Source organism: Vipera berus (assembly GCF_964194415.1).
Source record: "Vipera berus genome assembly, chromosome: 1".
Lineage (NCBI taxonomy): Eukaryota > Metazoa > Chordata > Lepidosauria > Squamata > Viperidae > Vipera > Vipera berus.
Genome location: NC_138202.1, coordinates 316,663,025 through 316,690,326, shown reverse-complemented (window position 1 = coordinate 316,690,326; position 27,302 = coordinate 316,663,025). Strand labels below are relative to the sequence as shown.

General features: G+C 37.7%; 1 protein-coding gene across 1 annotated transcript in view; it reads left to right on the top strand.

Annotated features, from left to right (window-relative positions):
* Positions 1–27,302, top strand: part of THADA (THADA armadillo repeat containing) — a 152,029-nt gene that overhangs the window by 2,761 nt on the left and 121,966 nt on the right. Inside the window, exons 2-20 of the mRNA XM_081313022.1 lie at positions 1,858–1,930; positions 2,038–2,134; positions 2,852–2,946; positions 4,587–4,717; positions 5,498–5,646; positions 5,739–5,771; positions 6,747–6,795; positions 7,201–7,391; positions 10,216–10,310; positions 10,939–11,159; positions 14,179–14,873; positions 15,533–15,684; positions 15,767–15,922; positions 16,101–16,223; positions 18,663–18,786; positions 21,247–21,398; positions 21,652–21,865; positions 22,752–22,881; positions 24,339–24,475. Coding sequence (XP_081169148.1) covers positions 2,059–2,134; positions 2,852–2,946; positions 4,587–4,717; positions 5,498–5,646; positions 5,739–5,771; positions 6,747–6,795; positions 7,201–7,391; positions 10,216–10,310; positions 10,939–11,159; positions 14,179–14,873; positions 15,533–15,684; positions 15,767–15,922; positions 16,101–16,223; positions 18,663–18,786; positions 21,247–21,398; positions 21,652–21,865; positions 22,752–22,881; positions 24,339–24,475 — 2,923 coding nt within the window. The 5' untranslated portion in view covers positions 1,858–1,930; positions 2,038–2,058. The remainder of the gene's footprint in view (positions 1–1,857; positions 1,931–2,037; positions 2,135–2,851; positions 2,947–4,586; positions 4,718–5,497; positions 5,647–5,738; positions 5,772–6,746; positions 6,796–7,200; positions 7,392–10,215; positions 10,311–10,938; positions 11,160–14,178; positions 14,874–15,532; positions 15,685–15,766; positions 15,923–16,100; positions 16,224–18,662; positions 18,787–21,246; positions 21,399–21,651; positions 21,866–22,751; positions 22,882–24,338; positions 24,476–27,302) is intronic.

The following is a 27,302-nucleotide window of genomic DNA, read 5'->3' as shown; positions in this document are numbered from 1 at the left end:
AAGTTGTCAGGTGCTAGTCAACATGGTGCTTTGCTACCTTTGGTTAAGGTCAGCAGACTTGCTCCATTTTGTTTTAAGTAGAGTTTGTGTCTCTTGTAGAACTCACATGAATTCAAGAACATTTGAATTGGGAAGCTATAACAAGAGAAATCTAATGTTTGCTGTGTTTCAAGCACAATAGCCGCAACAGAAATAATACTTATTTTTTGCATCTCTTCTTTTTGCATCACAGAGTGAGCGCCTGTTACTCGTCCCAGCTTCTGCCAACCTAGCAGTTCGAAAGCACGTAAAAATGCAAGTAGAAAAATAGGGACCACTACGGTGGGAAGGTAACAGCGTTCCGTGTGCCTTTGGCATCTAGTCATGCCGGCCACATGACCACGGAGTTGTCCTCGGACAAGCGCTGGCTCTTCGGCTTTGAAACGGAGATGAGCCCCTAGAGTCGGAAACGACTAGCACGCATGTGCGGGGGAACCTTTACCTTTTACCTTATGTATCAAGGTTGCTTGATGGGAAACTAGTTTCTTTCTATCCCTTGGTTTTACATGGTTATAATTATATTATTTTTCCATTATTTTTGTAATGTATTTTGTGCATGCATTTGGGGTGTTTTTCAGATAGTACAGGTAGTCCTTGTGTAACGACCACTTGTTCAGCAACTGAAGTTGTGATGGCTTTGAATAAAGTGACAATCAGCTCACATTTAACAGTGGTTGCAGCATCCTGCAATCGTGACCACCATTTGTGACCTTCCCTGCTGGCTTCCCACAAGCAAAGTCATGGGGAAGCCAGCAGGGAAAAGTCATATTCCAGTAAGCCATACACACATTCCCCTGCCCACCAGCGCCATTCCCAGTGCTGCTATGCCTTGCAGGCTACCGTACTCCCTCCTCTGGCTGACAGCAGCCACCTACTTGCCTGACAGCCTGCTTGTAAACCACGTGGGACTCAATTAATGGCGAACAATCTTTGTTTAGTGTTAATTTTTGTTTATAGGCAGTGGGACGTGCTGGGATTAACTTTGCTAAACTATGCAGTCATGTGATGTCTCACTTATAACTATTTCCTTTAGTGATGGAAACTCTGGTCCCAATTATTCCCTTAAATGAGGACTATCTTTATATCAAGTGATAGCCTCTACATCACCAGCGTCAAACTTGATTGTTGACGTATTATGACTTTTTTGCCTTTGTGGAGCCGGGGTGGGCGTGGCCTGCATGTGATGCATCCGGCCTGTGGGCCGCCAGTTTAACACCCGTACTCTATATTTATTTATTTATTTATTTTATTAGACTTATATACCGCCCTTCTCCCATAGGACTTAGGGCGGTTCACAAGGTTTTTTAAAAACAACACACAAGTTACAAAAATGAAAAACAATTAAAATGATTACACTAAACCTTGAACTAAAAACCCCAATTACAATTAAAATACAATTAAAACCCCAGTTAATACTCTCAGTCCAGGCCAGAAAGCTCGAAGAGCCAGGTCTTCAGGTCCCGGCGGAATGAGCGAAGGTCATGAAACAGTAAGAAATAGCAACGTAGAAAAAAGGTAGAAATGAAATGCTATGGCATAAATCATAAAACATAATATTTCCAAACTGTACATAGAGAAATAAAACAGGATAACATGTAGGCTTTCATTCTAGGGGAAACTTGTTAATAAGTATTTGTTAAACGTGAAAATTAGGTAATCTGTATTGATTAGTTTTGTTACTGTATTGCTCAGGTGGATTTACTCCCAGGAAAATATTTCAGAAGTAAGATGATGATATCCTCATCTGGAATCTTGGGTTTAAACTTCTGATTTCTGGACCTTTGTGGATTTTGTTTTGATTGAGTTTGTACATTTCAGGTGAAATAGTGGCTAATGAAGTCTGAATGAAAATCTTGCCTAAACCTTTTTCTCCAGAGTATATAGAAATAAGGTAGACAAAGATTTTGCAAAGTATAAGTCTGAATTAAAAAGACTTCATTTTAAAATTTTGTATTTAAACCAATGTTCTAATATATCAAATATCTTATTCTTTAATAGGTAATTCTTTAATCTACCAAAATGGTTTTAAAGAAGAAGAAAGAAATTCAGGTTGATAGCTTTGTTCTTGAATACCAACAGCTTGAAAGACTTCGCTGTAAGTATAATTAAGTTGCTTAATTTTTCTCTGTAGATATGTTTTAGTGATGCTATAATGATTTTTTTAAAACTAATTTCCCTTGAGGGTACATTTTGAATTAAAGATGAGAATATCAGCCCTTTTATGTCTACATGTCTATATGCTTTTTCTACCCCAATTTGAAAAAAAGGTTTTTCCTCAGTGAAAAGCAAATTAGAGAAAATATAAAATGTGTGATGTTAAAAAAATGTTCTATATTAAAGATGTGCTTGAAATGCCCTTCTAACTTTCTCGTTTTCTGAAGCAGGTTGGTCATTCAGCTTTGAATGAGCTATTTATATTAGTAATGAACAAGTCTCGCTCAATATTGTGTTGCACTTAAGTTCTATTTCTTAAGAGTAACATTTGGGCAATCAATTCTGGTCTATCTGAATTGTGCTGTTTGTAGAGCAGTGATGTCACGGGGGCATACATGCTGTTGTTATTTGGATCACTTATGTCTTTTAAGTGGTTTTCAAGTGCATCCTCAACATTAATAGCGGTGATTAGTTATTTGATTTGTGCTGAATTCTACACTGTTCAGGTGGGTTTATTCTCAAGAAAATGTTCAGGAAAATAAGGTCATGAAAAGGTGTACTGTTTGAATGCAGCCCTGTATAAGGGAGGAGGTAGGAAATAGCTTTTGTCATGTGGACTATTGGACTATTAAAACATTTTTGCTTTCTAAATGTGCAGCTTTTGCAGATGTCGAAGGACAAAACCTGGCTTCTCTATTATTGCAGTGTGCACAGTTGACGGATGGCATTCAGCAAATTAATTTGATCAAACAGGTTTGATTTTAATTATACTAGTAAAAAGAATAATATGGAATTAAGTTAAATGCATGCTATAGAGTCTTATTTACATACAAATTAAAAATGAGCACAGTTTTGCACATGAATTTCACTTTGGCCATGTTCTTTATCCTTCCTACAAATGAGAAAATCAAATTGTTATTCCTTAACATTTATTTGATGCTACATCATGTATTTGTTTAATTTGAGGGCTACATCCAGTATTGCATGACTAGACTTTGCTGATGACTGTCATAGAGCATCCTGTTGTTTTTTGATCTCAGTATTGACTTAAGAATCTTCCCAGTCTTTAATCTGGAATGCACATTGGTGGTGCCAGGAAGTGAGAGGAATCTGTTTTTTATTCTTTGTTGGACACCACTGTTGGATCCAATTATTACTCTACAATTTAAAATAGAGTGGTGGATACAAATGTTATTTTTAAAACAGTGAATACTGTTTATAAATTCATGCTTATATACTGTTACTATTGCAAGATATATTATCTAACTTAACTGTTAAATGTTGTCATCTAGTGGAAACTTTCAAATGTGCTTTTTTCGTAGCTATTTGGAAAGATCATTTGGAATAGTCTCCCATCCAACATTCAATCCCATCCCTTTTAGCTTTCTGGAAGGCCATGAAGATCTTGGTTTTTATTCCAAACATGGTCTAGGATGGGTTTGAGTCAAGTAGTTAACAATATAGGAGGTTCTGTTTCCTTGGTGGAGAGGATATGATGTATTTTAATGTTATTATTTGCTGTGAACTGCCTAGGATGTGAGATAGACAGCCATATTAGCCCAATAAGTAAGTAAGTGAGTGAGTAGGTAGGTAAGTAAGTAAGTTATTTTGTATACTGGTTAGCAGCTAATTTCATATTAGAGATGTTTAATAGAATTACCTATATGCCTGAAAATGCAAGGCATTTGATTCATGAATTGCAAGAATAAAAGTCAAGAAGGAGCAGTATTTCATCTTTTAAGATGATCCAAATCATTATGTTGTCTGACCTTCCCTAGCCTGGCACTTTCCAAGTGTGTTGGAACTATAGCTTCCATAGTAGTCACTGTTGAAATTGTTGCTTCGGCAAAGTTGAAGGATATCTAGTTGGGAAAGGCTGATAAATATGAATAGCAAAATCAAATTTGTTAATTTGTGTGAATTATAGTGGAAAATTTGTGTGAATTATAGTGGAAAAGATGAAACCAGTAAGAAACATAAGGTTATTTTCATGCTTGGAAGAATTCTGATAAAAGTGTTAAATTAATGTTAAGAATGTAAAAAGTAAAATATTACATCCTGATTTAAAATGTTCAATAAAGATGCTCAGTGATATCCAAGGGGTTGGGAGACAGATGGAAATTTACACAGAAGGGATTAGAAATAAATATTCTGAAATGGTTCTGAAATAATCTGATTGGATAGAACAGTGACCTGGAGTTTCCCATACTCTAATGTTTTGTTGCAGGTTATGTTTCTATTATACATTCTGTTTTGCATTCTGTTATACATACTGTGCTTCTTACTGACTTTTACATAAGCCTGATATATACATTACACACAACACACACAAACACCTATGTATATTTTGAAAAAAATGCAAGTTACATTATTTTTATTTTTGTCATCTGTAGATTGTGCCTTTACTGGAGAAGATGGACTCGAAGTCTTCATGTAATAACATGATTAAAAGTTGTTTAGATGTTTTGGGGATAACATTCTTATCCTTGGATATAAAAAACCCTTTGAAAAAAGTCCTAGCAAGGTATTAGTCAAATGTTATACTAAGAAAGTGCTTAATGTGTCTGTGATGGTCTTCAGGGGATTGAGAAAATGAATGATATAAATGGTGGTGGACTTTGTATGACATAAAAGATTTTGTATGAGATATAAATTTTAGAAATGATTAAAATATTAGTCATATTCATTGACTATGTATTCTTGACTTTATAATCATATTCTTTACCATCAGTCTTTATTGATATGTGTTGAAATGTACTCATTAAATCTTAAAGGTAGAGATATTACGTATGATGTAGTAATATAAACCTTAGTTAAAGAATTTTGTGATATTCAGCAAATTACGAATGAAGGCAAATAATACATGTTCTAGGATAATGTTGCAGGATCCAATCTGGGTCAGTCACCAGGACCAGAAGTTTTTGTCTTCTGAGCTTTTGGACTCATGCTACAGTCCATCTTTAGGGAATGTCTCTCTAGCTAGCAAATTGCTTGCCTTCAGATAAATTACTGATTATATTTCTGGAGAAAGTGTAATGGACTGTGTAATTTCAAAGATGCAAGACAGTAAACATTTAATGAAATGAAATGAAATGTTTTAACTGCAGATCTGCTTTTTCTGTATATGTTCCATTTTCCTTTGATTTCTTTTGAAGTCTCGTATCGAAACCAGTACGACAGAATAGTGCTGAAGAGATTGTGGTGCTCAAGACAGACACATTTGTATGGTTTTTAACTTAAAACTTTTAACTTAAAACTTTTAGTATTTACGTTTTAATGTGGCGATGCTTTTTTAAATCTACAGTTGCCTGAATGACCTTCCAGAACTGTTTATAGCAGAGGCTACAGATAGTTTTGTTGTCTGCCTTAAAGAAGAATTAGCAACTACAAACTTCTCCCGCATTAGAAAAACTATAGATAATCTTGCTTCTTGTGTGGAACTTATAAATATAGGTATGATTCATTTTTAAAATATGTTACATGTTAAAAAAATATTTTTTGATTAGTCAGTATAAGATGCTAAAATGTATATTTGAATTTTTCAGGTAAATCAAGTGTGACTATACTATTCAAAGAAGGTAAATGTTTGGTACCTCTTCTTGGGTTGGAATGTTCTGTCAATGAGAGAAAAATATGAGATGAAAATGCTTCATACCAGTCTCTATAGGAAGCATTTTTCTGTTGCTGAGTAGGTCTGTAATTAAAAGCATTTTCTATATCTTGAGATATTACAGTTTTTAAATAAAGACAGGTTCTTGACTGGAAGGATTTCCTTTCTGAAAATCAGTTGTCTTGTCTTCCTGCAGCCAGTTCTAGAGTTCTCAAATTCTGTAGGGAGGTTCAAGTGGAGATTGTGGGTGGAAGGAAAATACGTATAAGAGGAAATGCTATTGCATGATCTATGTCTGCTTATATAACATTGGTTTTTAATCTCTTCATAATGGGTAGATTTATAGTAACAGACAGTCTTTCAGATATTCAGATACTGTATAACTGTCCTACTACAGGTAGTCCTTGCTTAACAAACATTTGTTCAATGACTGTTCAAAGTTAAGATGGGACTAAGAAAGGAGACTTATGACTGGTCCTGTGGCTGTTGCAGCATCCCTGCAGTCATATGATTGTGATTTGGGCACTTGACAACCAGGACTGGTTGCATGCATCCCACACTCATGTGATCACTTTTTGGAGGCTTCACAGCTGGCTTCTGACAAGCAAAGTCAATAGAGAAGCCAGAAGAAATTGCAAGTCATGATCAAATATTGTTATGCTTAATGAACTGTGATGATTTGCATAACCACTGCTAGGTGGAACTGATATTGTAAGTCAGCACAGTTCTGTGATGTTTTATGTGACTGTGCTCCATAGCAACAGAGTTCCAGGTCCCAGTTGCAGTTGGTAAGTGAGGATTATCTGTATATACAGTACTTGAGCAACATGCTGAACGCTTCACTGAGTTCAGTATGGATATTACAGTTGAAGGTTAAGGATGAGGATATTGAAAGCTCTCTCAATTCTAATTTGTATGTTTTTTTAAAACTATATTTCCATAGCTCTTCAATTCCTGTTGAAAGCTGTACTTAAAATACAAGAAGAAAATCGGTAAGTGTCAGTACTCAAGCTACAATGTGGAGAGAGTGTGAAAAATGTAAAATGCAAACTTAAAGATTATTTGGGAAAAATACCTTCTTTTAGCTTTTTTAAAAAAAATTCTTAAAGCTAATGAGCTGTAGCAATCTGATATTTATATACACCATATTCCTTGTTAAAATTGTGCTTTGTTTGGTTTAGTGATATAAAGTTTATCAAAACAGTTTTTAAATTTAAATGATAACATTTTTGAATTCTGGTAGTTAATTGATTTAGACATTCTGCATATTCTTCCCAACAATTTTGGACTTTTATTCAAAGTTGGGAAAGTTTGCTCTCAAAATCTACTTTGGTGGTTAAAAGATCCTCCGAAGCAGATTTGAAACAGTAATTTGTTTTATATATATCTTTTTAAAGGAAATTCAGTGGAAATCACATTGCTCAAACTCAGCTGATGCATGATTTGCTGATGGGAATTAAAGTTTCCATGACATTGATCCAGAAAGTTCTGGAAGATATACAGAGATGTTTTTGGAAGAAATTGGATTCTCCCATTTGGCAATGTATGTGTGGACTTCTGAACAGCTTTATATGCTTCTTGAATAATGGTAAATAGTTCTAATAATTTAAGTTTTTAAAGCTATTTTATTTTTTATTGGTCATTGGCCATTAATAACAAATCTGGGGAATGTGAGATACTTATTTAATGATTTTCACCCCCTCATTTAAATTTTTTTCCATAAGTTTATTTCAAAAAGAGAGAGAGAGCTAAACTCAGGAATAAGAATCTTTATACTAAAATAATGTAACTCTTGTTTATTTATTTATTTTAACTTGGATTTAAACATTTCTATGCATGCAATTCTACTTGCAAAAAGGATATAGGTATACCTTATGCACCAAGTATTTTTTTAGTGACTGTCCAAAGTTATAATGGTTATAATAAAAGACACCTTTGAAACCAATCTTCATAGCAGAATTAATGGAGAATGCAGATATGAAATTGCATGTTGCTGTCATGTGATGTCTCATTTAACGACCACTGTGATTACTTAACAATGGAAGTGATGTCATAGGTCTGGCATGGTCGTGTAGTTTTTTGCTTAGTGACTGCATGCTTAGTGACAGAATTGCCAGCCTGAGTTGTGATCAGTAAATAAGGAATACCTGCAATTATTTCTGCTCTGCCTGTTTGGAGGAGCATATGATGCCATTCATTTACTGTATTCATGTTGTGTATTTATTTTCATTTTCTTAATTGTTATATTGTGTTTTTAACACTACCAACCAAAGTGATTTGTGCAAGATGTAGAGCAATAGGCATCAAGTTGAATGAATGGTTTGAGAAGTTGCAGGAGAGCGAGTAGTTTTAATAGCTGTATGTAATAGCATATCATGATTTGTACTCTTATGAAAATGGAACAACTATTCTATTTATAGAAAGGCTACTTTTGGTTCTAGTGGTTATTCAATCAAAAGTCTTATTAGTGGCTGGGTTCATATACCGTATTAAGTCATATATTTTATATACTAGTTTATTGAAGAAAACACAAGTATGTGTTTTTTTACAATTATAATTTTGATCATGATTTCTACAACATGCCAAGCTAGAAACAAATAATACAGGTGAAACTCAAAAAATTAGAATATCGTGCAAAAGTTCATTTATTTCAGTAATGCATCTTAAAAGGGGAAACTAATATATGAGATAGACTCATTACATGCAAAGCAAGATAGTTCAAGCAGTGATTTGTCATAATTGTGATGATTATGGCTTACAGCTCATGAAAACCCCAAATCCACAATCTCAGAAAATTAGAATATTCCATGCAATCAATAAAACAAGGAGTGTACATAGAACAGTGTCGGACCTCTGAAAAGTATAAGCATGCATATGTACTCAGTACTTGGTTTGGGCCCCTTTTTCAGCAATTACTGCCTCAATGCGGCGTGGCATGGAAGCTATCAGCCTGTGGCACTGCTGAGGTGTTATGGAAGACCAGGATGCTTCAATAGCGGCCTTCAGCTCTTCTGCATTGTTTGGTCTCATGTCTCTCATCTTTCTCTTGGCAATGCCCCATATATTCTCTATGGGGTTCAGGTCAGGCGAGTTTGCTGTCCAATCAAGCACAGTAATCCCACAGTCATTGATCCAGGTTTTGGTGCATTAGGCAGTGTGGGGAGGTGCCAAGTCCTGCTGGAAAATGAAGTCAGCATCCCCATAAAGCTCGTCTGCGGAAGGAAGCATGAAGTGCTCCCAAATCTCCTGGTAGATGGCTGCGTTGACCCTGGACTTAATGAAGCACAGTGGACCAACACCAGCAGATGACATGGCTCCCCAAATCAACACAGACTGTGGAAACTTCACACTGGACTTCAAGCATCTTGCAGTGTGTGCCTCTCCATTCTTCCTCCAGACTCTGGGTCCTTGGTTTCCAAATGAGATGCAAAAGTTGCTCTCATCAGAAAAGAGGACTTTAGACCACTGAGCAACAGACCAGCTCTGTTTTTCTTTAGCCCAGGTAAGACGCTTCTGACGTTGTTGTTCAGGAGCGGCTTGACAAGAGGAATACGACATTTGAAGCCCATGTCCAGGATCCGTCTGTGTGTGGTGGCTCTTGATGCACTGACTCCAGCCTCAGTCCACTCCTTGTGAAAGTCCCCAACACTTTTGAATGGCCTTTTCCTGACAATCCTCTCCAGGCTGCGGTCATCCCTGCTGCTTGTGCACCTTTTTCTTCCACACTTTTCCCTTCCACATAACTTTCTATTAATGTGCTTTGATACAGCACTTTGGGAACATCCAACTTCTTTTGCAATTACCTTTTGAGGCTTTCCCTACTTATGGAGGGTGTCAATGATGGTTTTATGCACAACTGTCAGGTCAGCAGTCTTCCCCATGATTGTGATTCCTACTGAACCTAACTGAGAGACCATTTAAAGGCTCAGGAACCCTTTGCTGGCGTTATGGCTTAATTAGCTGATTAGAGTTGGACACTTTGAGCCTAGAATATTGCACCTTTTCACAATATTCTAATTTTCTGAGATTGTGGATTTGGGGTTTTCATGAGCTGTACGCCATAATCATCACAATTATGATAAATCACGGCTTGAACTATCTTGCTTTGCATGTAATGAGTCTATCTCATATATTAGTTTCCCCTTTTAAGTTGCATTACTGAAATAAACGAACTTTTGCACGACATTCTAATTTTTCGAGTTTCACCTGTAATCTGGTATAATTTTATGGGCAATTGAGGTCACTGCATGTAGTAATGTTGATGATTTTCTTTGGTATGATTATGAGAATTAGCATGTTAGATGCACTAGAAAAAATATAGTAGGAATTACCTTATTATTTCAGAAAAGCAGAATGGTACTCAAATACTTTAAATGCTATTTATAATTCTGGTATCTTTTTCTTTTATTTAGAAGACCTTCTGCAAACAGTCCAGACTTCAGCGGGATTGGCTGTTGTTCTTTTTATTAAGACTATGTTTGAACCTGTTGAGAGGTTACCTTGCTTGGTTAGTGTGTTTCTCTTGAAAAAAGTAAAAATATGTATGAAATTAATTTTGAATATGTATTTGAAACATTAAGCTAATTTAAGAAAGAAGTAACTGAAAGAGTAGCCATTTCCATATTAGTTAAAAGTTTTATGTTTTATGTAAATTCTGCTACAGTGCAATAAGATAACATTTAACTATAAGCAGCTTTGGGACAACATAAAATTTACTTGGAAGTTAATCCCAGTGAATTCACAGGGACAATTATCAGTTGATTTTTTAAAAATTGCAACTACAATCTTGGTCCCACAGATTTACTCAACCTATAGATCTGAATTTTGATAATGAGTAAATGCAATCCTATACAGATTTGGGGATAGCCTATAATGCATCTTGAAAAGGCATGTCTTTGGGGAGTAAAAATTGAGACAAATAGCAATCATAAGTACTATGTAGAACAGGATTTCTTTGGAAACATACAGTATGTATTAGCTTCATAATTTCCATTCAGTGTCAGCCGTATAAGAAATAACTTTTGCATTTTGCCAGTGTTGTTGGAAATTTTTGCCTTCCAGTGATCTAGTAAACCATACTTTTGGTTTTTTCCCCCTCTTATATTATAGTAATATTACATTGCTTTTTTTTGCAGATCAGTGACTTGATTTGTGGCTTATTAAATTGTTCTGATGTGCCAAAGTGGTTTGTGGTCAGCTGTGGTGGTCTTTGTACTGCTGAACTTTCTGACTCAGTCCTCCTTTTTCTTTGCCATGGAGCACTTGCTATGTTAGATTGGAAAGATCGCAGCATGGAAGAGAATGCAGAGAAACTACTCTTGGATATAGCCTCTGTTTTGTTGACCTTAAGCACACGGTAAAATCTTATTTTTTTATATACCGTATATACTTGAGTATAAGCCGACTCGAGTATAAGCCGAGACCCCCAATTTCACCCCCAAAAACTGGAAAAAGTTGTTGACTCGAGTATAAGCCGATCCGCCGTTCTGCAAGCCTCTGCCACCAGCAGAGGCTCAATCCGCCATTTTGCAAGCCTGAATACACAGGAATACCCTGTGTGGCCGCGGCTCTCGTGGAAGCCCTGGCTGTCCGCTTCCTCGCTCCACGCTGCCATTCGGGGCCCGCGCGTTCCCCGGGCAAATCGCGGCGCCCAGCAGGCGAGGAAACACGCCCGCTCCAGTCGCCCCCCCTTCCCTCAGGAGACGCGAAGCAAGTGACCGCCCGGAGCTTACCGAGGACTTGCTTCGGTGCTTCCAGGATCGCGCGCACCTCTCCCAAGCCGCCGCCGTCCGGAGACCTGCCGAAGTTTGGGGAGGTTTGGGGAGGTGCGCGCGGAAAGAAGCAGGCAGGCAGGGCGCAGAGGAATGGAGACCCGGCGACGTTTGGGGAGGTTTGGGCGCCTCCCCAAACGTCGGCAGGTCTCCGTTCCTCCGCGCCCTGCCTGCCTGCTTCTTTCCACAGCGGAAAGAAGCAGGCAGGCAGGGCGCGGAGGAACGGAGACCCGGCGACGTTTGGGGAGGTTTGGGGAGGCGCCCAAACCTCCCCAAACGTCGGCAGGTCTCCGTTCCTCCGCGCCCTGCCTGCCTGCTTCTTTCCGCAGCGGAAAGAAGCAGGCAGGCAGGGCGCGGAGGAACGGAGACCCGGCGACGTTTGGGGAGGCGCCCAAACCTCCCCAAACGTCGGCAGGTCTCCGTTCCTCCGCGCCCTGCCTGCCTGCTTCTTTCCGCTGCGGAAAGAAGCAGGCAGGCAGGGCGCGGAGGTCCGGAGACCTGCCGACGTTTGGGGAGGTTTGGGGAGGTGCGCGCGCACCTCCCCAAACCTCCCCAAACTTCGGCAGGTCTCCGGACGGCGGTGGCTTGGGAGAGGTGCGCGCGATCCCGGAAGCACCAAAGCCTCGGCCGCGCACAAGTCCTCGGTAAGTTTTTTTGTTGACTGGAGTATAAGCCGAAGTGGAATTTTTCAGCCCAAAAAGTGGGCTGAAAAATTCGGCTTATACTCAAGTATATACGGTAGTTTTAATAATATAAATGAAACTCGGATTCTTCACTGACAAGGCTCAGCTTGCACTGTAAATCCTATGAATAATGAAATACAACATTAAATAGAATATTTAGAGCCATTGTGAATTTAGTAGTAGACGTTCTGGTCTAGAAACCAAAACTCTGTGGGTTCTAGACTGCCTTTGGCGTGAAAGCTGGCTAGAGAGAGTGTCACACTCTCTCAGCCCTACCCACCTCATAGAATTGTTATTGTAGAGAACATAGGCAGAAATTATTTGTAGATGCCCCCCCCCCCCATGGCTACAGTCTTCTGTCTGCTTATCTGGAATTAAGCACTGTTAACTTCATGGGGAAATGGTTTTGTCTAAGACAATGAGGCTGATTTGGCCTATTGTTTTCCTTCCTACCACTTCTTTTCTACAGAGTTCCCTAATCTTCCGAAGTACTTTAGGCAGTCAGAAGGTAAGGGAGAAGAGAGGGAGAGCTGTATCTCCACATTGATATTTTTCATTAGCAGCTGTATACAATATAACGCCCCAGCCCTAATAGAAAAGAGACTTGCATAAGCACTTTTAAATTTCATCTTCAGCCAGAGTTGAACTTGAAACTAGTCTGAAACCAATTTGAAGTTATTTTTAGACTGGATAGTTTGCTGAACTGGGAGAAATTTTAGAAATATGTAGAATCATACGGTAAAGGGAAACCTTAGAAAAAATACATCATTTATTATATTTTTTTCAAACATATTTGTCCTGATCTTCTGTTAAAAAAGCTGTCGGAATATGGGCATCTACATTGGGGACAAGGGAGGAGTCAGTTGGTCTTCCAGATTTCAGATCTTTTTTTTTTAAAGTGTCAAATTCTAGTCTTTCTAAACAAGATAAGAACGTGACAAAGGGTAGGTCAATAAAGCAGTAGTGCGGTATTATGCAATCTCTTGCCAGTTGAATTTTTAAATGCATAAGTGAGTGGGCAGACAGGTTAAAGCTGACTGCTAACAAAGCAATACATTAAGGGCTTAGAGAGTTTTGTTTATGTGTATAGAGTATTAAGCAAAACAAACTTTGCATTTCTGTTTCTGGATGGGCCCTTTTTCTCATTCTAAGCTGGGTTCTGCATTAATGACCAACTATGTCTTCATGGAATCACCCAGCTATTGTAGTGCCATAAAAACTGTCCTTATTACTGTTACATGAGCACAATGATATTGGATTTTTGTAGAAAATATCATGGTCAGAAGATTTTTTTTTCTCAGACTGTGTAAAGGACTTTATAGTGAATATGTCAAAGTCTTTTCTTTCATCTGTAAAACACAAAGGGGTGGCGCTGTATGGTTAAATGAAATCAAAAAGTATTTTCTTTAGCTTTATTTATTGTCACTTACTTTGTAGAGGCACTTAAGATGGTCCAACGATTGTTTGAACTCCCTTTTTTTTACTTACAAGGAGAACCTTTACCAACTTACATTAAGCATCAATTTGTTTTCCTTCATCCAGTCCATAGAAGATAGCAGGCATTGTTTTTACATTTTTAACAATGTAAATTAGATTCACATCTCCCATTACAGTTTTCCCTATCACTTAGAAATATTTCTGCAACCAAAGAGCAGCTTGCATATATTCTAAAATATATAACCCAGAAAGAGAAAGAAATTGTGAAGAAGAAAGAAAAAAAGATCAAACATTGAGCACAGCTAAAAAATAATTAAAGTATGAAGAAATAGTTTTATTATAAATCAAAAGCACTTACATAAATGTAAATAAGAGGTAGAATAAGGAGGAAAAAAATTACATCTGTTACACTTGAGGATTAATACTCAGTTTCTTTTAAAATATGTTCATGTATTTCTATTATAGTTTACTCTGTTTCTCCAAGGTTAAAAGAGTCTGTAATGGCAGCATCTCTATCCAGAATTCTAGCTATTTGGACCAATGTAGCAATGGATTGTCTTCAATCAAGTTCTAGAACTCTGAAGTTCAATCTCAATGGAAACTCGGAAACCATTGGTAAAATGTTGGACTATGTGTACGCACATTGGGAACATCCACTAGATGCAGTTAGGCACCAGACCAAGCTAATATTTAAAAATCTACTTCAAATACATCAGACTGCTGTGAAAGAAGCCATAATAAAACCAGACCCTTTCTTCTCAGAATTAACTGAAAGCCTACTAGGTTTAGAATGGCATGTTAAAGGCAAATACTCATCACTTGGATATCTTGTGGAGTGTATTGGCATTGAAAATCTTTTGGAAATTGACAGAACAATTCCTGTACAAATCTTGGGTGTAATGAATGACCAGTCTTTTGCACCTTATGCAAGTGATTTATTGGAAATCATGTTTGTGAATCACAAGAGGCATCTTATATCCACTTTGGAAAGAAACACTTGGATTGATAGTTGGCATGAGACATGGGTTTCTCCTCTGCTTTTGATTTTATGTGATGGAAATCCAGAACAAGCCACCTATGTAACAGATTATTACTTACCAAAATTGCTAAAATGTAGCCCAGAAAGTTTGAACTACATGATTAAAATCCTTCAAATTTCAACAGAGTCTAACGTCGTTGGTAAGACCTTTTATCTCATACTGAACATGTTGTAGTGTAATGTATCCATAAATAGGCTGAGTTTGGGGTGATAGTGTTTTTTTTTAAATTTATTTTTTGAAGGGAATTTGGGGGAGAATAGAATTCCAAGTTCTTAGATATTTAAAGGATAAGTAAATATGGCTCTTGGCGAATGGGAACATACTTTTGAATTTCTATTCTGAAACCTTCTTTCAATTAATAATACAAATTTTATTTTCTTTATTACAAACTAAAGTTGGTCATGTCCCCGTTGCATTAGTTTTCTTCATAAACATTATTAAACATAACCATATTTTCCCTAATAAAAACATGATTTTATTGTTCTTATTGAAAGTTTGACTTTCATATTATTTCATAGAGTGTCTTCCACTCATTAGAGTAGCCATGTCTTTGGTCAAATTCAAATGGTTGCTTTATAAGCTGTTCCTTTCCAACAAAGCATTTTTATATTTAAATAGCCTTAATATTTAAATGCCACGATAGTCCTTGTAATATGGAGTCACATCTGTGTGTATCAAAAAAAATTAAGCTAGACTAATCTGTTTGGTGGATATGATTTTTATGGGCATGCTGAGCTGAGAAGGAAGTGAGTGACTAACCATTATCTTTGTTAATTGGAATTTATGTATTTTATTAAGGATCTTTCAAAACCAGAGGAGCTCTTGGAGCCTTGATGGCATGCTTGAGAACGGCCAGGGCTCATGGGCACTTGCAGTTTGCAATCATACTACAAGACGGCCTTGTGCCTGTGAGCTGTATAAAACAAGGTTTGGTTCACCAACACGATGAGGTACCTGTCTCAATGTTTTAAATGTTAAGAGTTAATGTTTCAGAGAAACCAGATAATTAAAAACTTGCTTCTAATTTTAAAGGTCCGAATAGATGCTTTGGGTTTACTATGTGAAAGTCACCGTAGCACAGAAGTAATTTCCATAGAAGAAATGCAACTGATACAGTTTTTTATTAGATACAACTTGAACAACCAATCAGCAGCAGTGAGGCAGCAGATTTGTTCCTTACTGAAAAAGGTAATTTTAAAATGTGAATGTAAAACATACCCTTGTTTCCCAAAATGCTATAAGGAAATGCAATACAAACAAAATTTCATGAAATCTTTATGGATTTTTTAAATATGTAAACTAATTTGTAATGCCATTTTTTATCTTTTTAATTGAATTCTGTTTTGTTCTTTTTTTTTAAAAAAAGCTGTTCTGCCGGATATATGAAAGCTCCCAGACAATTCATAAAACGCAGCAATTGAAGTCTAAACAAGGTCTAATTAATCAGTCACTTATATGGGATCCACTTACAACTTTGCAACAGTATCAAGTAGGTTTTATAAATTGCTCTAATCTAAATAATTAATATTTTTGTGTAAATTTCAAATATTTCACTAAACACATAAGAGGAAAGTAAAATAGGTAGTTGATTTTCTGTGATTTATAAATTAAGGCATGAGATAGAAAAAAAGTCGTCTAAAATTATCTTACTCTAACATAAAGGAAATGGACTTAATTCAGTATTGACTATGCTTGCCTTTTAAAATATTTCATAATGTGTTCTGTCTTAAGCTGGATCTTATGCTACAATGTACAAAACTAACCAGTCTGGCATTTGAGCTTTCACAGGCCTGAAGAGACAGGATAGAATCAATCAACTGTATTGCTGGAGTAGATTTGAACCATTAAACAATATGTATTATGTGCACATTGAAATTGAAAAGTATAGAAATTTCTTGTCTATGAATGTGATGTTTTTAGTAAGTTTTTATTGTTCATCTTTATTACTGGAAAGTGATATTAATTCTTGTACTCTTTTCTTGAAATGAAATCTGGGTGCTCACAGCTGAAATATAGATTGGTATTGATAGAATATACACATAATGCAGGACAGGCAATCAGCTTGTTAGTTATGCTGTGATATCATAGAAGGCTCTATGGTGCATGCAAACTAAAGCTTTGTTTAGGGCTAGCACCAAAAATTGCTGAATTATATCAAGCCTTAAAAGATAAAAATAGATGTGTGTGTAATATACCATCCAAAATATTTGTGTATGTTCTAATAGAAAGCATGTCTCATTGATCTGAGGAAATTATTCAACAAGAAATGAGGTTCTGTCAGGACCAACTCTGTGTTAGTACAAGGTAAAAAGAAAGAAACTGACTAGAGATGACCATCAAACATTATGATAGCCTCAGTAAAGCACTTCTGGCTACTGTAAAAAGTTGCAGAAGCCCTTCCCCCATTCAGTCATGTGACCACATTTTGGGCACTTGTCAAGTGGCTTGCGTTTACAGTCAGTTGCAAAGCATCCTATGATCCTGTGATTGCCATTTGCAATCTTCTCTGCTGGCTTTCCTAGAAAATCAAAGGGGAAGCCGGCAGGGAAGGTTGCAAGAGTGGGGAGGGCAGGACAGAAGGAAGCTGAAATCAACCTCTCAAAGTTTTTTTCCTCCATGCATGGAGGGAAGCTGAAATCCTTTGGTGGGCTGCAGGAACATTTGAAAGTGAAAGAACTGAAGCATGCAGCCTTTTCATTCTGTCCATTTAATGACCTGGAGATCACTTAATGATTGGGATTGTTGTTCAGTGCAGGAGTCATGTGGGTGTCTCGCTTAACAACCACTTTACTCAACAACCAAGATTCCAGGTAGAACCTTCAGGTTATCAGAATGGGACAGCTGAGTAGAGAAGCTAATTTTACGTTAGACTAGGAAAGGTTGAATGAGGTGGCTGGATGCAGTCACTGAAGCAGTAGGCATGAGCTTAAATGGACTCCAGAAGATGGTAGAGGACAGGAAGGCCTGGAGGAACATTGTCCATGTGGTCGCAATGGGTCGGACACGACTTTGCAACTAACAACAACAAAGGAAGGATTAAAATGTATAAGCTGTATTGTTCACTCAATGGCTGAGTTCATAAAACTTGCTTACAACATTAATGATGAGAGCAGCATTTTATAAGTACCTGCTAATCTACTGTAGCTACTACTAGGCTATCAAAATAGTGGTCAACCCATCTTCCCCAAGGCACACGTTGTTGAAATCAGCTGTGGGATAGTGTCTAATATACTTATTCCTCCAAGAAAAAGTGATGGAGCTGTGGAATCTCTAAGAGAAGGGCACTGCACTGAAGAATTTACATAATTTGGCAGCTGCAGAATGTACCTCTCAAACTCTGATGGGATGGGGTACCTTAACTGTGCCCACTATTGCTTGCTCTGCCAGTGGACTCAGTGAAGGCTTGTCCACATTCTGCTGACACAAAGGCTGATAAGAGAACCATGGAAGAATAATTTGTATTTTCCAGAATGGCAGACCTTGACCTAGTTATTGTGTTATAGGATCAGAGGATAAGGAGGGATGATTTGGTTGATGTGTAAGTGAACCAGGACACTAAGAATTTTCCAAACATAGATTCCAAATAAATGGTATTATTAGGCATAAGCAACCAGATCCACTTATGAATAGCCTCAGGCTGAAACTTTATTGTTTATCACCTATTTTACAGGAATCTCAGGAGACTGCTTGCCTTCTCCTGGGAGCACCAGATAAGACTTCATGAATTTTGGGGGGAGGTCATGCTTATGCCATTTGTAGTTTACAATAACTTCAACCTTGGCTCACACGGCCCCTCTCTCCAGTCTGAGAGTTTCCCCACAATAGTCTACATGTATGCATAGATTGAAAACATGTACTCCTCTTTCCAAAGGAAAATTGTATTTGATCATTATCGCAGATAAAAATGTAATTACTGCTTTGTCTTTAGGATTTCATCTCTTCCGTCTGCAGTATACTTTTTGAATCCTTGTTTCCTGGTTCATCCCATTCAAGCAGATTTACTGCACTGACTCTTTTGGGAACAATAGCTGACATATTTCCTAATTCAGAAGGTAGGTTACCTTAAAGAACAGAATCATATTAAAATGAAATGCTAAATTTAATATAAGTGTTTTTTAAAAAAAATTCATACCAAAAATAAAACTGTTAAAGGATAAGAACATTTTTATATTAGATCGGTGGCTCCCAACCTTTTCTATATCCCTTACCCCTAGAACACTTCTGATACATTCTCCAACCCCTTACAAAAGTTTGAAATAATGGCAAGGAATTAAACTATTAATTTTGAAAACCCAAGTTTTTGCACCCCCTGCAATATCATCTTGCACCCCCAGGGGATCTGAGCACCCCGGGTTGGGAACGCTTGTTAAGAACAGATGATAAGAACTGTGTTTGGATGATATAATGTTATCACATGTAGTTATAAACATGCTGGAGGTTTCCTTTCCTTAAATAGCATAGCTGCTATGGTTTAAGTTGCTCTTTTATCCACTTAAAAGTGATGACTGCTTTCATCAGAAACAAATCTGAGAAAGAAGCCATTGTTTGTTTTATGGCTCTCTTTTTGACTTGACATGCTTCAGTTAGAGAAACAAAGTACATGCTGAGATCCATTCAGAACAAGGAGTCTACAGATATATTTCCACTAAGGTATATGAGTAGTCCTTGGCTTACATTTTAAAAAATGACTGTTTAAATTTTCAGCGGTGCTGAAAAAAAATAGATGTACGACCAGTCTTCAAAGTTCAGTTATTACAGCATGTGATCATGATCCAGGTGCTCTCATGACCAACTCACAATTATGATTTTGCAGAGATGTGCAATCACATGATAAGCCATTTATGACCTTCCCTGAAAGATATATAACAATCTACTTTCCCTGTCCATGGTTTGAGATGCTTTGAGAGAGGAGTGAAATAATCCATTTATGTCAAAGTGGAAAATCCTTCCCTCAGTTAAGTGGAGGCCTCACAATCTTTCCCCTACTTTTTATGCTGCTCATGCCTTAGTCCCCAGGATGATAAAGACCACTTCTCAGGTTCAGCAGGGAGGCCACACTTAATGAACCTATTCAAATTAGTTGAGAAATGAAAACCACCCTGGAGGCTATAAATGGATTCCCCTAACAACTTACTCGGATGCGGTGGCTCAGTGGGTTAGAATGCTGAGCTTGTCGATCAGAAGGTTGGCAGTTTGGCAGGTCGAATCCCGAGTGCCACGTAACAGAGTGAGCACGTGTTACTCGTCCCAGCTTCTGCCAACCTAGCAGTTCGAAAGCATGTAAAAATGCAAGTAGAAAAATAGGGACCACTATGGTGGGAAGTTAACAGTGTTCCGTGCGCCTTTGGTGTCTAGTCATGCCGGCCACATGACCACGGAGATGTCCTCGGACAAGCACTGCCTCTTTGGCTTTGAAACAGAGATGAGCACCGGCCCCTAGAGCTGGAAACGACTAGCACGCATGTGCGGGGGAATCTTTACCTTTACCTTAACAACTTACTCAGATTGAAGGAAATACTTGGATAAGAATGAAAAGTTTCAAACCAAAAAGAAAAGTCCAGTTGCCATGACTCAACTTCTGGACAACTCTAGCTGGGTAACTGTGAATCTTCAACGACAGCCTAGTTTTAGGCTTCTCCTTAACTGTTAGTTAGGCATCTACCTGAAAGAGGAAAACAGATGGCTTCATACAGGCTAAGATCTTCCTGCAATAAATATGTATTGATTTCAGTATCAGCAGCTGATATTAAAAAAAATGAACTAAACATGCAAGTCTGAACATGCATATGTAGCTGTGGTTACAGATGTCAAGTAAGCAACATAATTCTGGTGAAGTGTACATGGAAAGAGTCTGAAGATGGTTATAATTCTTATATTAGGCTCCTTTGAAAGCAGAAACGGTATAACAATGAGATATTGTTTTGATGTTGCTATTTTTGATAATGATACCATGTGGCATTTCTCTACTGCATAAGAAAGCTTTTTTCTCACCATAGTCTATAAAGGTAAAGGTAAAGGTTCCCCCGCACATGCGTGCTAGTCGTTTCCGACTCTAGGGGCCGGTGCTCATCTCCGTTTCAAAGCCGAAGAGCCAGCGCTTGTCCAAGGACATCTCCGTGGTCATGTGGCCGGCATGACTAGACGCCAAAGGCGCACGGAACGCTGTTACCTTCCCACTGTAGTGGTCCCTATTTTTCTACTTGCATTTTTACGTGCTTTCGAACTGCTAGGTTGGCAGAAGCTGGGACAAGTAACAGGCGCTCACTCTGTTACGCGGCACTCGGGATTCGACCCGCCAAACTGCCGACCTTCCGATCGACAAGCTCAGCGTCCTAACCCACTGAGCCACCGCATCACCATAGTCTATATAACAATGTAAATTTATGATATTTAATATGGTAAGTAATTCCAGATAATAAGATCCATTGGGGATATTGCTCATGGTTGATTGTTGTTTTTTTCCAGCCATGCTCCAAATCAGCTGTCTTTGTAAATATTTTCATTTTTAATAGGCCAAAGTCAAGAATTATTTCAAATAACCCAAGAAGTTGACAGTTCTCATGCCGAAAGTTTGTTGCACTGTTTTGCCAGCACTTTCAAGGAAGTAAAGACCTTGGCATTTGATCTGCTGATGAAACTTCATCCTTTCTTGCCTTATTTTCAGGTACAGGGACAACTCACAGATTTATTTATTTATTATGAAATTTATGTGGTCACCCAATTCACTCATGGTGACTAGATACGGACGGTTTCAAAATTACCACACATAAAATTCCTCTGGCACTGATTAGACATTGTTTAACTATGTTAATCAGAAGTCAAAATTTATGTTTGTATATCCAGATGACTGAGCAGGTTATACAGTTTAGACTCACCAGCTAGTATTTAAAACTTTATTTTTTTTCTGCATATTTCAGGATCCTGAAAAACTACAGCCATTGTTTCAGGTAGCTATGCAGCTCAGCCAAAGTTCCAAGCCATATGATTGTGTGACGGCTTCCTATTTATTGAACTTCTTAATACATCAAAAAGGATTATTGAAGAGTTTTTCAGAAAATTATCAACTTCTGGGCATGTTTCAGCCAAATGAAGATCTACTTGCCGACTCATTAGAGAAGAACACTTTATTCGGTCATTATTATACATTCTGTAGTTTAAAGTTTCCATCCTGTATTGAAAGATGATCCTATTATGTCCAGAGAAAGTCTTCATATTCAGATGTAATATGTTTCTGTTTTAACCTAAACTTTGTCCTTGTGTTTTCAATCTTAGGTACCACTCATTCATGTATGAGCTCTTAGAAGCTTTCTGTATATTTGCTTTTTTGAAATTTTTATTGACCTGGGAATTTTCATCGAAACTTACAAGGCATAAAAATATCTGCAACAATCTGTCTCTCTAATGGCCTAACCCCCAATTCTCTGGCCTTCATATCCAGTCTGATACCATGGGTTCAAAATCAAATACCACTTTACATATTTAGACTTTGGAAACTTGCTACAACAAATTACACTTGGTCTGACAACATACAGCTTTAATCATTTTCCATTTTTATTTTCTGTCTGTATATTCTCTAGTCAATCCATATATCCTATTAAAACACTGATTCCTGTAACCTGTAACTGGGCAAATTGGTGCACCATAGAACAAAGCTTTTTAAGACTAATTTACAGAATGCGTCTGATCTATGACTCCAAGGGAATTGAAATCTGTTAAATTTTATAAAATATTTTATGACATAAACATTATCATAAAACAGATTATGACATAATACAAAATGTCATAAAACGTTTCTTGTGCTGATGTTTGATTGTGCTATACTGTTCAACATGGGTTATTTTCAAGGCAGATACCTCTCTGAATGAATCCCAACTTTTCCAGGGAAGGCAGTACACTAGAAGCTCTGCCATTGTTGTCAATTTTTTGCTTTTGTGTGATTTGCTTGTCTATTTATTATAAAACTAGGATTTGGTATTTATGAAGACTTATACCCTTCTGTCCTTTTATTTATCTGTAGTTATCAAGTACTTGCTGGAAAATCTTGAAAGAGAAATATTGCAAGCTGAGAAGTCTTTACTCCATGCAGCTGCTTCATTCCCAATGTATGGCAGAGTACACTGTATAACTGGGGCTTTGTGTCAATTAAAGTGAGTAATATCATTGAATATTGATGTGAATTGCAAGCACATTCATTGATTTCTTTGTTGCTGTAGAGTAAGCTGAAGGAGTGCTTGATCTTGAAATGGTGGGCTCGCAACAGTCCTTGGAAAAAGTAGGGGAAACGAGAACAAATGCTGTATGAAATTAAATTTTAATTAGAATGTAAGTCAGTTTCATTCAGTGTAATTATTTTCCACATGTTATGCATTTTGCCTTCCTGCCACAATAAGTAAAGTTTGTGGGAAAAATTTGGAGAGATTCTTGTGGGCAGATCTTGAATTTGTAGGGCCTGCATAGCCTCTCAGTGACTCCTGTAATAGAAGTTTGCTTGGGCAAACTAATAAAAAAATATGCTCTTGATTGAACTCAAATATGCTCTTGATTTGAGCTTAGTTCCATTAAGTATGTGGTTTTCATGGCAACACTGTGTAAATAGTTTTTATTGCCTTCTGGAATGCTTTTCAATTTTCCAGTTGAGACTGTGGCCTGGATTCCATGGTGGTCTTTAGATATAACCAGACTAAACTACATGAATCTTTTGAAGAGTATTCTATGTTGCTTCCTCGGTGAAAAACAGTTGCATCTAATCAGATTAATCCTGTTAACCTAGGATGTAACCACGAGCTTCAATGGTGCCAAAAGGAAATATAGATGAAATATGGGAATGCTTTACTAGGAGGATGGAAATTTATTTATTTATTTATTTATTTTATTACATTTATATACCGCCCTTTCCCGAAGGACTCAGGGCGGTTTACAGGGTAATTAAAAACCAAAATACAAAAGTTAAAAACAAGTTTAAAAAGAAATTATATCTGTCCCTGTATAGATAAATAAAACCCCAGTTAAAATAAAATTAAACCTCAGCCTGGGCCAGAGAGCTCGAAGAGCCAGGTCTTCAGGTCCCGGCGGAATGACCGGAGGTCGGGGGCAGTCCTCAGCTCCACTGGCAGCTGGTTCCAAAGGGCAGGTGCTCCCACTGAGAAGGCCCTATCCCTGGGTGTTGTCCGCCGGCAATCTCTTACCGGCGGCACCCTGAGGAGACCCTGTGGGAGCGCACTGGACGAAGGGAACTTGATGCCGGCAGCAGGTGTTCCCTCAAATATTAGATTGTACTTCAGATAATAAGACACCTTGTGTAGATACTGAGAAGTATCCTTTTTGTATATCTCTTTGTGTTTTGGGATTCCAATGATTCATCTATTTATATAACCGTCATTGAGAGGAAATATGACATGTAATAAATTATAATATAATCTTGCATGCAGTAAAATAATTCTGTGGTTTTAAGCTGTAATTTATATGTGATGACTATATTGAATAAGCATTAATTTATCATATTTATTTTATTTTTAAACTTGTACTTAATTTTAGGGTGCCTTGATTCACAGTGAATTTCTTTGTTTCTTGTTCAATTGTTCTTTGTTCAATTTATTTGTTACAGTCATATGACATTGACCAGTGAATGGAAGGAAGTAGTGAGAAAACTTATTCTGTTGTCCTACAAACTTTCTGCTGTAGTATCTCCTGTAGTTCAGAGTTCATCTCCAGAAGGTCTTATTCCAATGGATACTGACTTGGGTAATGCAGGAATATTCCTAAGATTCCTGATTTTTTTTAATGCACTAACGTCAATGAATTTTGTGTATTTTGTTCATCAAACTTGATGTCTCTTTGCTGAATCAAATAGTTTCCTTATCTGAGCCCCCCAGAACCGTGTATTCCAGTATTCTTCTCTCTATATATGTTGGTTCTAGTCAATATGATGCTGTATTTTCAATGTCATTGTAAAATTGAGATAAGAATGCTTATTATTTCTCAAGAACATGCAGCTACTGAGTATAGGACCAGTATATATCTCAAGAGTGCAAGACTATAAGAGGAATAGCATAGAACAGAACAGAACAGAGCTGGAAGGGACCTTGGAGGCCTTCTAGTCCAGTCCCCTGCTCAAGCAGGAGAACAAGTGACCGTCTAGCCCACAGGTCTGCAACCCGCGGCCCTGGAGCCACATGCGGCTCTTTCAGCCGTCTCCTGCGGCTCCCACTCCTCTGCCATGTGCAGTTCAAAAAAAAAAGTGGGACTAAAAAAGTTCAACCAATCAATTCAAATATGCAGGGTAAGTGCATATCTCGCCTTGGCTCCACTCTTCAGTCAAACCCTGTTCTGCCCATGCGCGCATGTACGCGCATGTGCACACATTTTTTGCGGCTCCCAGTTTTTCCTTTTGTGAGGGAACTGGTTCCGAGTGGTTCTTTCACTGTTTCAGGTTGCTGACCCCTGGTCTAGCCTCTTTTTAAAAAAATATCCAGTGATTGAGCGGCCACGATTTCTGGGGGGAAGCTATTCCACTGGTTAATTGTCCTCACTGTCAGGAACTTATTTTGTTGGATAGGGCCCATTGTTCAAGTCTGTCAAGATTTTTTTGGATCCTGAGTTTGTCTTCTGGGGTGTTGGCTTCTCTTACCAATTTGGTGTCATCTGTAAATTTGATGAGTTCCCCTTCAATTCCTTCCATCTAAATCATTGATGAAGATATTGAAGAGTACTGGGCCTAAAATGGAACCTTGTGGTAGGAGCATTGCCTGAAAAGAGCTCGTATCAACTTTTGTTTGCTGGAAGTTTCATGACACTAACATAGCTGAGGACATATTTGCTATTGTAGATGATTAATAATAATGATTTATAACTTTTTGCCATAAGCATCCGTATGATTAGCAGAGACAGAACTGTAGGCTACTCAAAGTCTGTTGTGACCGAAGTAGCCTAGAAACCCCATAGATATATGCATATATCCATTAAAAAATGGATAAACCCTTCTCTCTGATAAAGCTATATGCAAAAATTTGGCATCCCTGATTATATTGTATGTTTCAGAGAATCTCTTAAGAGGTTTCAAACTTCAGAGTTTGTAAAAAAAATATCTTGGGACACCTGATCAAGTGACAAATAGTTGGCTGCATTCAAAGGAACATTTGTTGCCACATCAAGGTTCTGCAGAACAATTTGAAAAACCCTTTTCTTAAAGCATCTGATTATAAAAATCTTGCGGTAAATGTACTCATCCCACATACTGTGTTCACGTACCATCCATACGCTCACAATTTTTCTTGATTCTTCAGCCCCCAAACATCTTCCTTTGTGGACTGAGGAAATAATAACATTGAGGCTAGTGGATGGCTGTGACAAAATGCTATTTCATTTTAGATGAGGAGAATGATGTTTATTAGGAGTGATGGGCTGAAGAGTTTATTAGCATAAGTGTTCATTTTTTATTTGGTTTGGTCAAAAAACTTGATTCATTTGGTTTAAAGTTAAAAAAAGACAAAGGTTTCCTTGTCAGTCATGCCCACTCTAGGGTATGGTGCTCATCTCTGTTAGCCGAAGGAGCTGTGTTGCTTGAAAACAATTTCCCTGGTCATGTGGCCAGCATGGCTCTATGCCAAAGTCATACGGAATGCTGTTACCTTCCCAGCGAAGTGGTACCTATTAATCTATTTGCATTTGCGTGCTTTCAAACTGCTAGGTGGGCAGGAGCCAGTTGAGTTTAAAGCTAGGGATTTAAAGGAAGAGATTTCAAGGAAGTTTAAAAGAAGGGGACATAAATCCAAAACTTACAGCTTGTTTTCCAGAAAAATCCATGCAAGCCATTGGAGTGAAATCATTACTAGCTATGTGTTTGAAGACTGAACTGGATTAGCTTCATGGTTTGTATTTATAGGATAACATAAAAGCATACATAATGTTTACCTGGTATAGTCAGTGCCTGGATCAAATTTAAGCAAAGAGGAATGGAAACCAGGACTGGCAAATCCTTTCCAATTTTTCTCTTACACATTCATTTCTTTAATTATTTCTGCTCCATCATGACTTGAGAGGCCATTCCTTCCTTAAAGTTGCCATGCCTTTTCTTTGATGAAGTAAGCAGTGGATAGGGACACACCTATTTTTTTCTTTCTCTTTCTCAAGCAGTTTGGGAACAGGACAAATGGTTCTCACCTAAAGACTGTATTGAACTTTTATGAGAAGTTTTAAAGTTAAGCAGAAGACTGCCAAATATTAATCTCAGATCTATTTATAAACCTATGGCTCCAAATGGTCTGCCCAAAGCATATGTAAAATGTATGTCTGCTGGTGGTGCCTCTAAGTAACAATAACCTACTGTTTTTTACTAGAAAAATGGGTCTGGCCTTGAGAAAATTTAATTAAAACCAAGAGAGAGAAAGGGTGACAAAACCAGGGGAAAAAATTGGAGTAGATCATTGTATAGATTTAGACTGGGATCACAGAGTGCAGGGTTACATGGCCTGTAGTTTCCAGATCTTTCATATTATATTCCTACAGTTTCTTCCATCAATCGAGCTGGCTGTTTCTGAAGGAGTAGAAGTGTAACATGTCTGGATGAGCA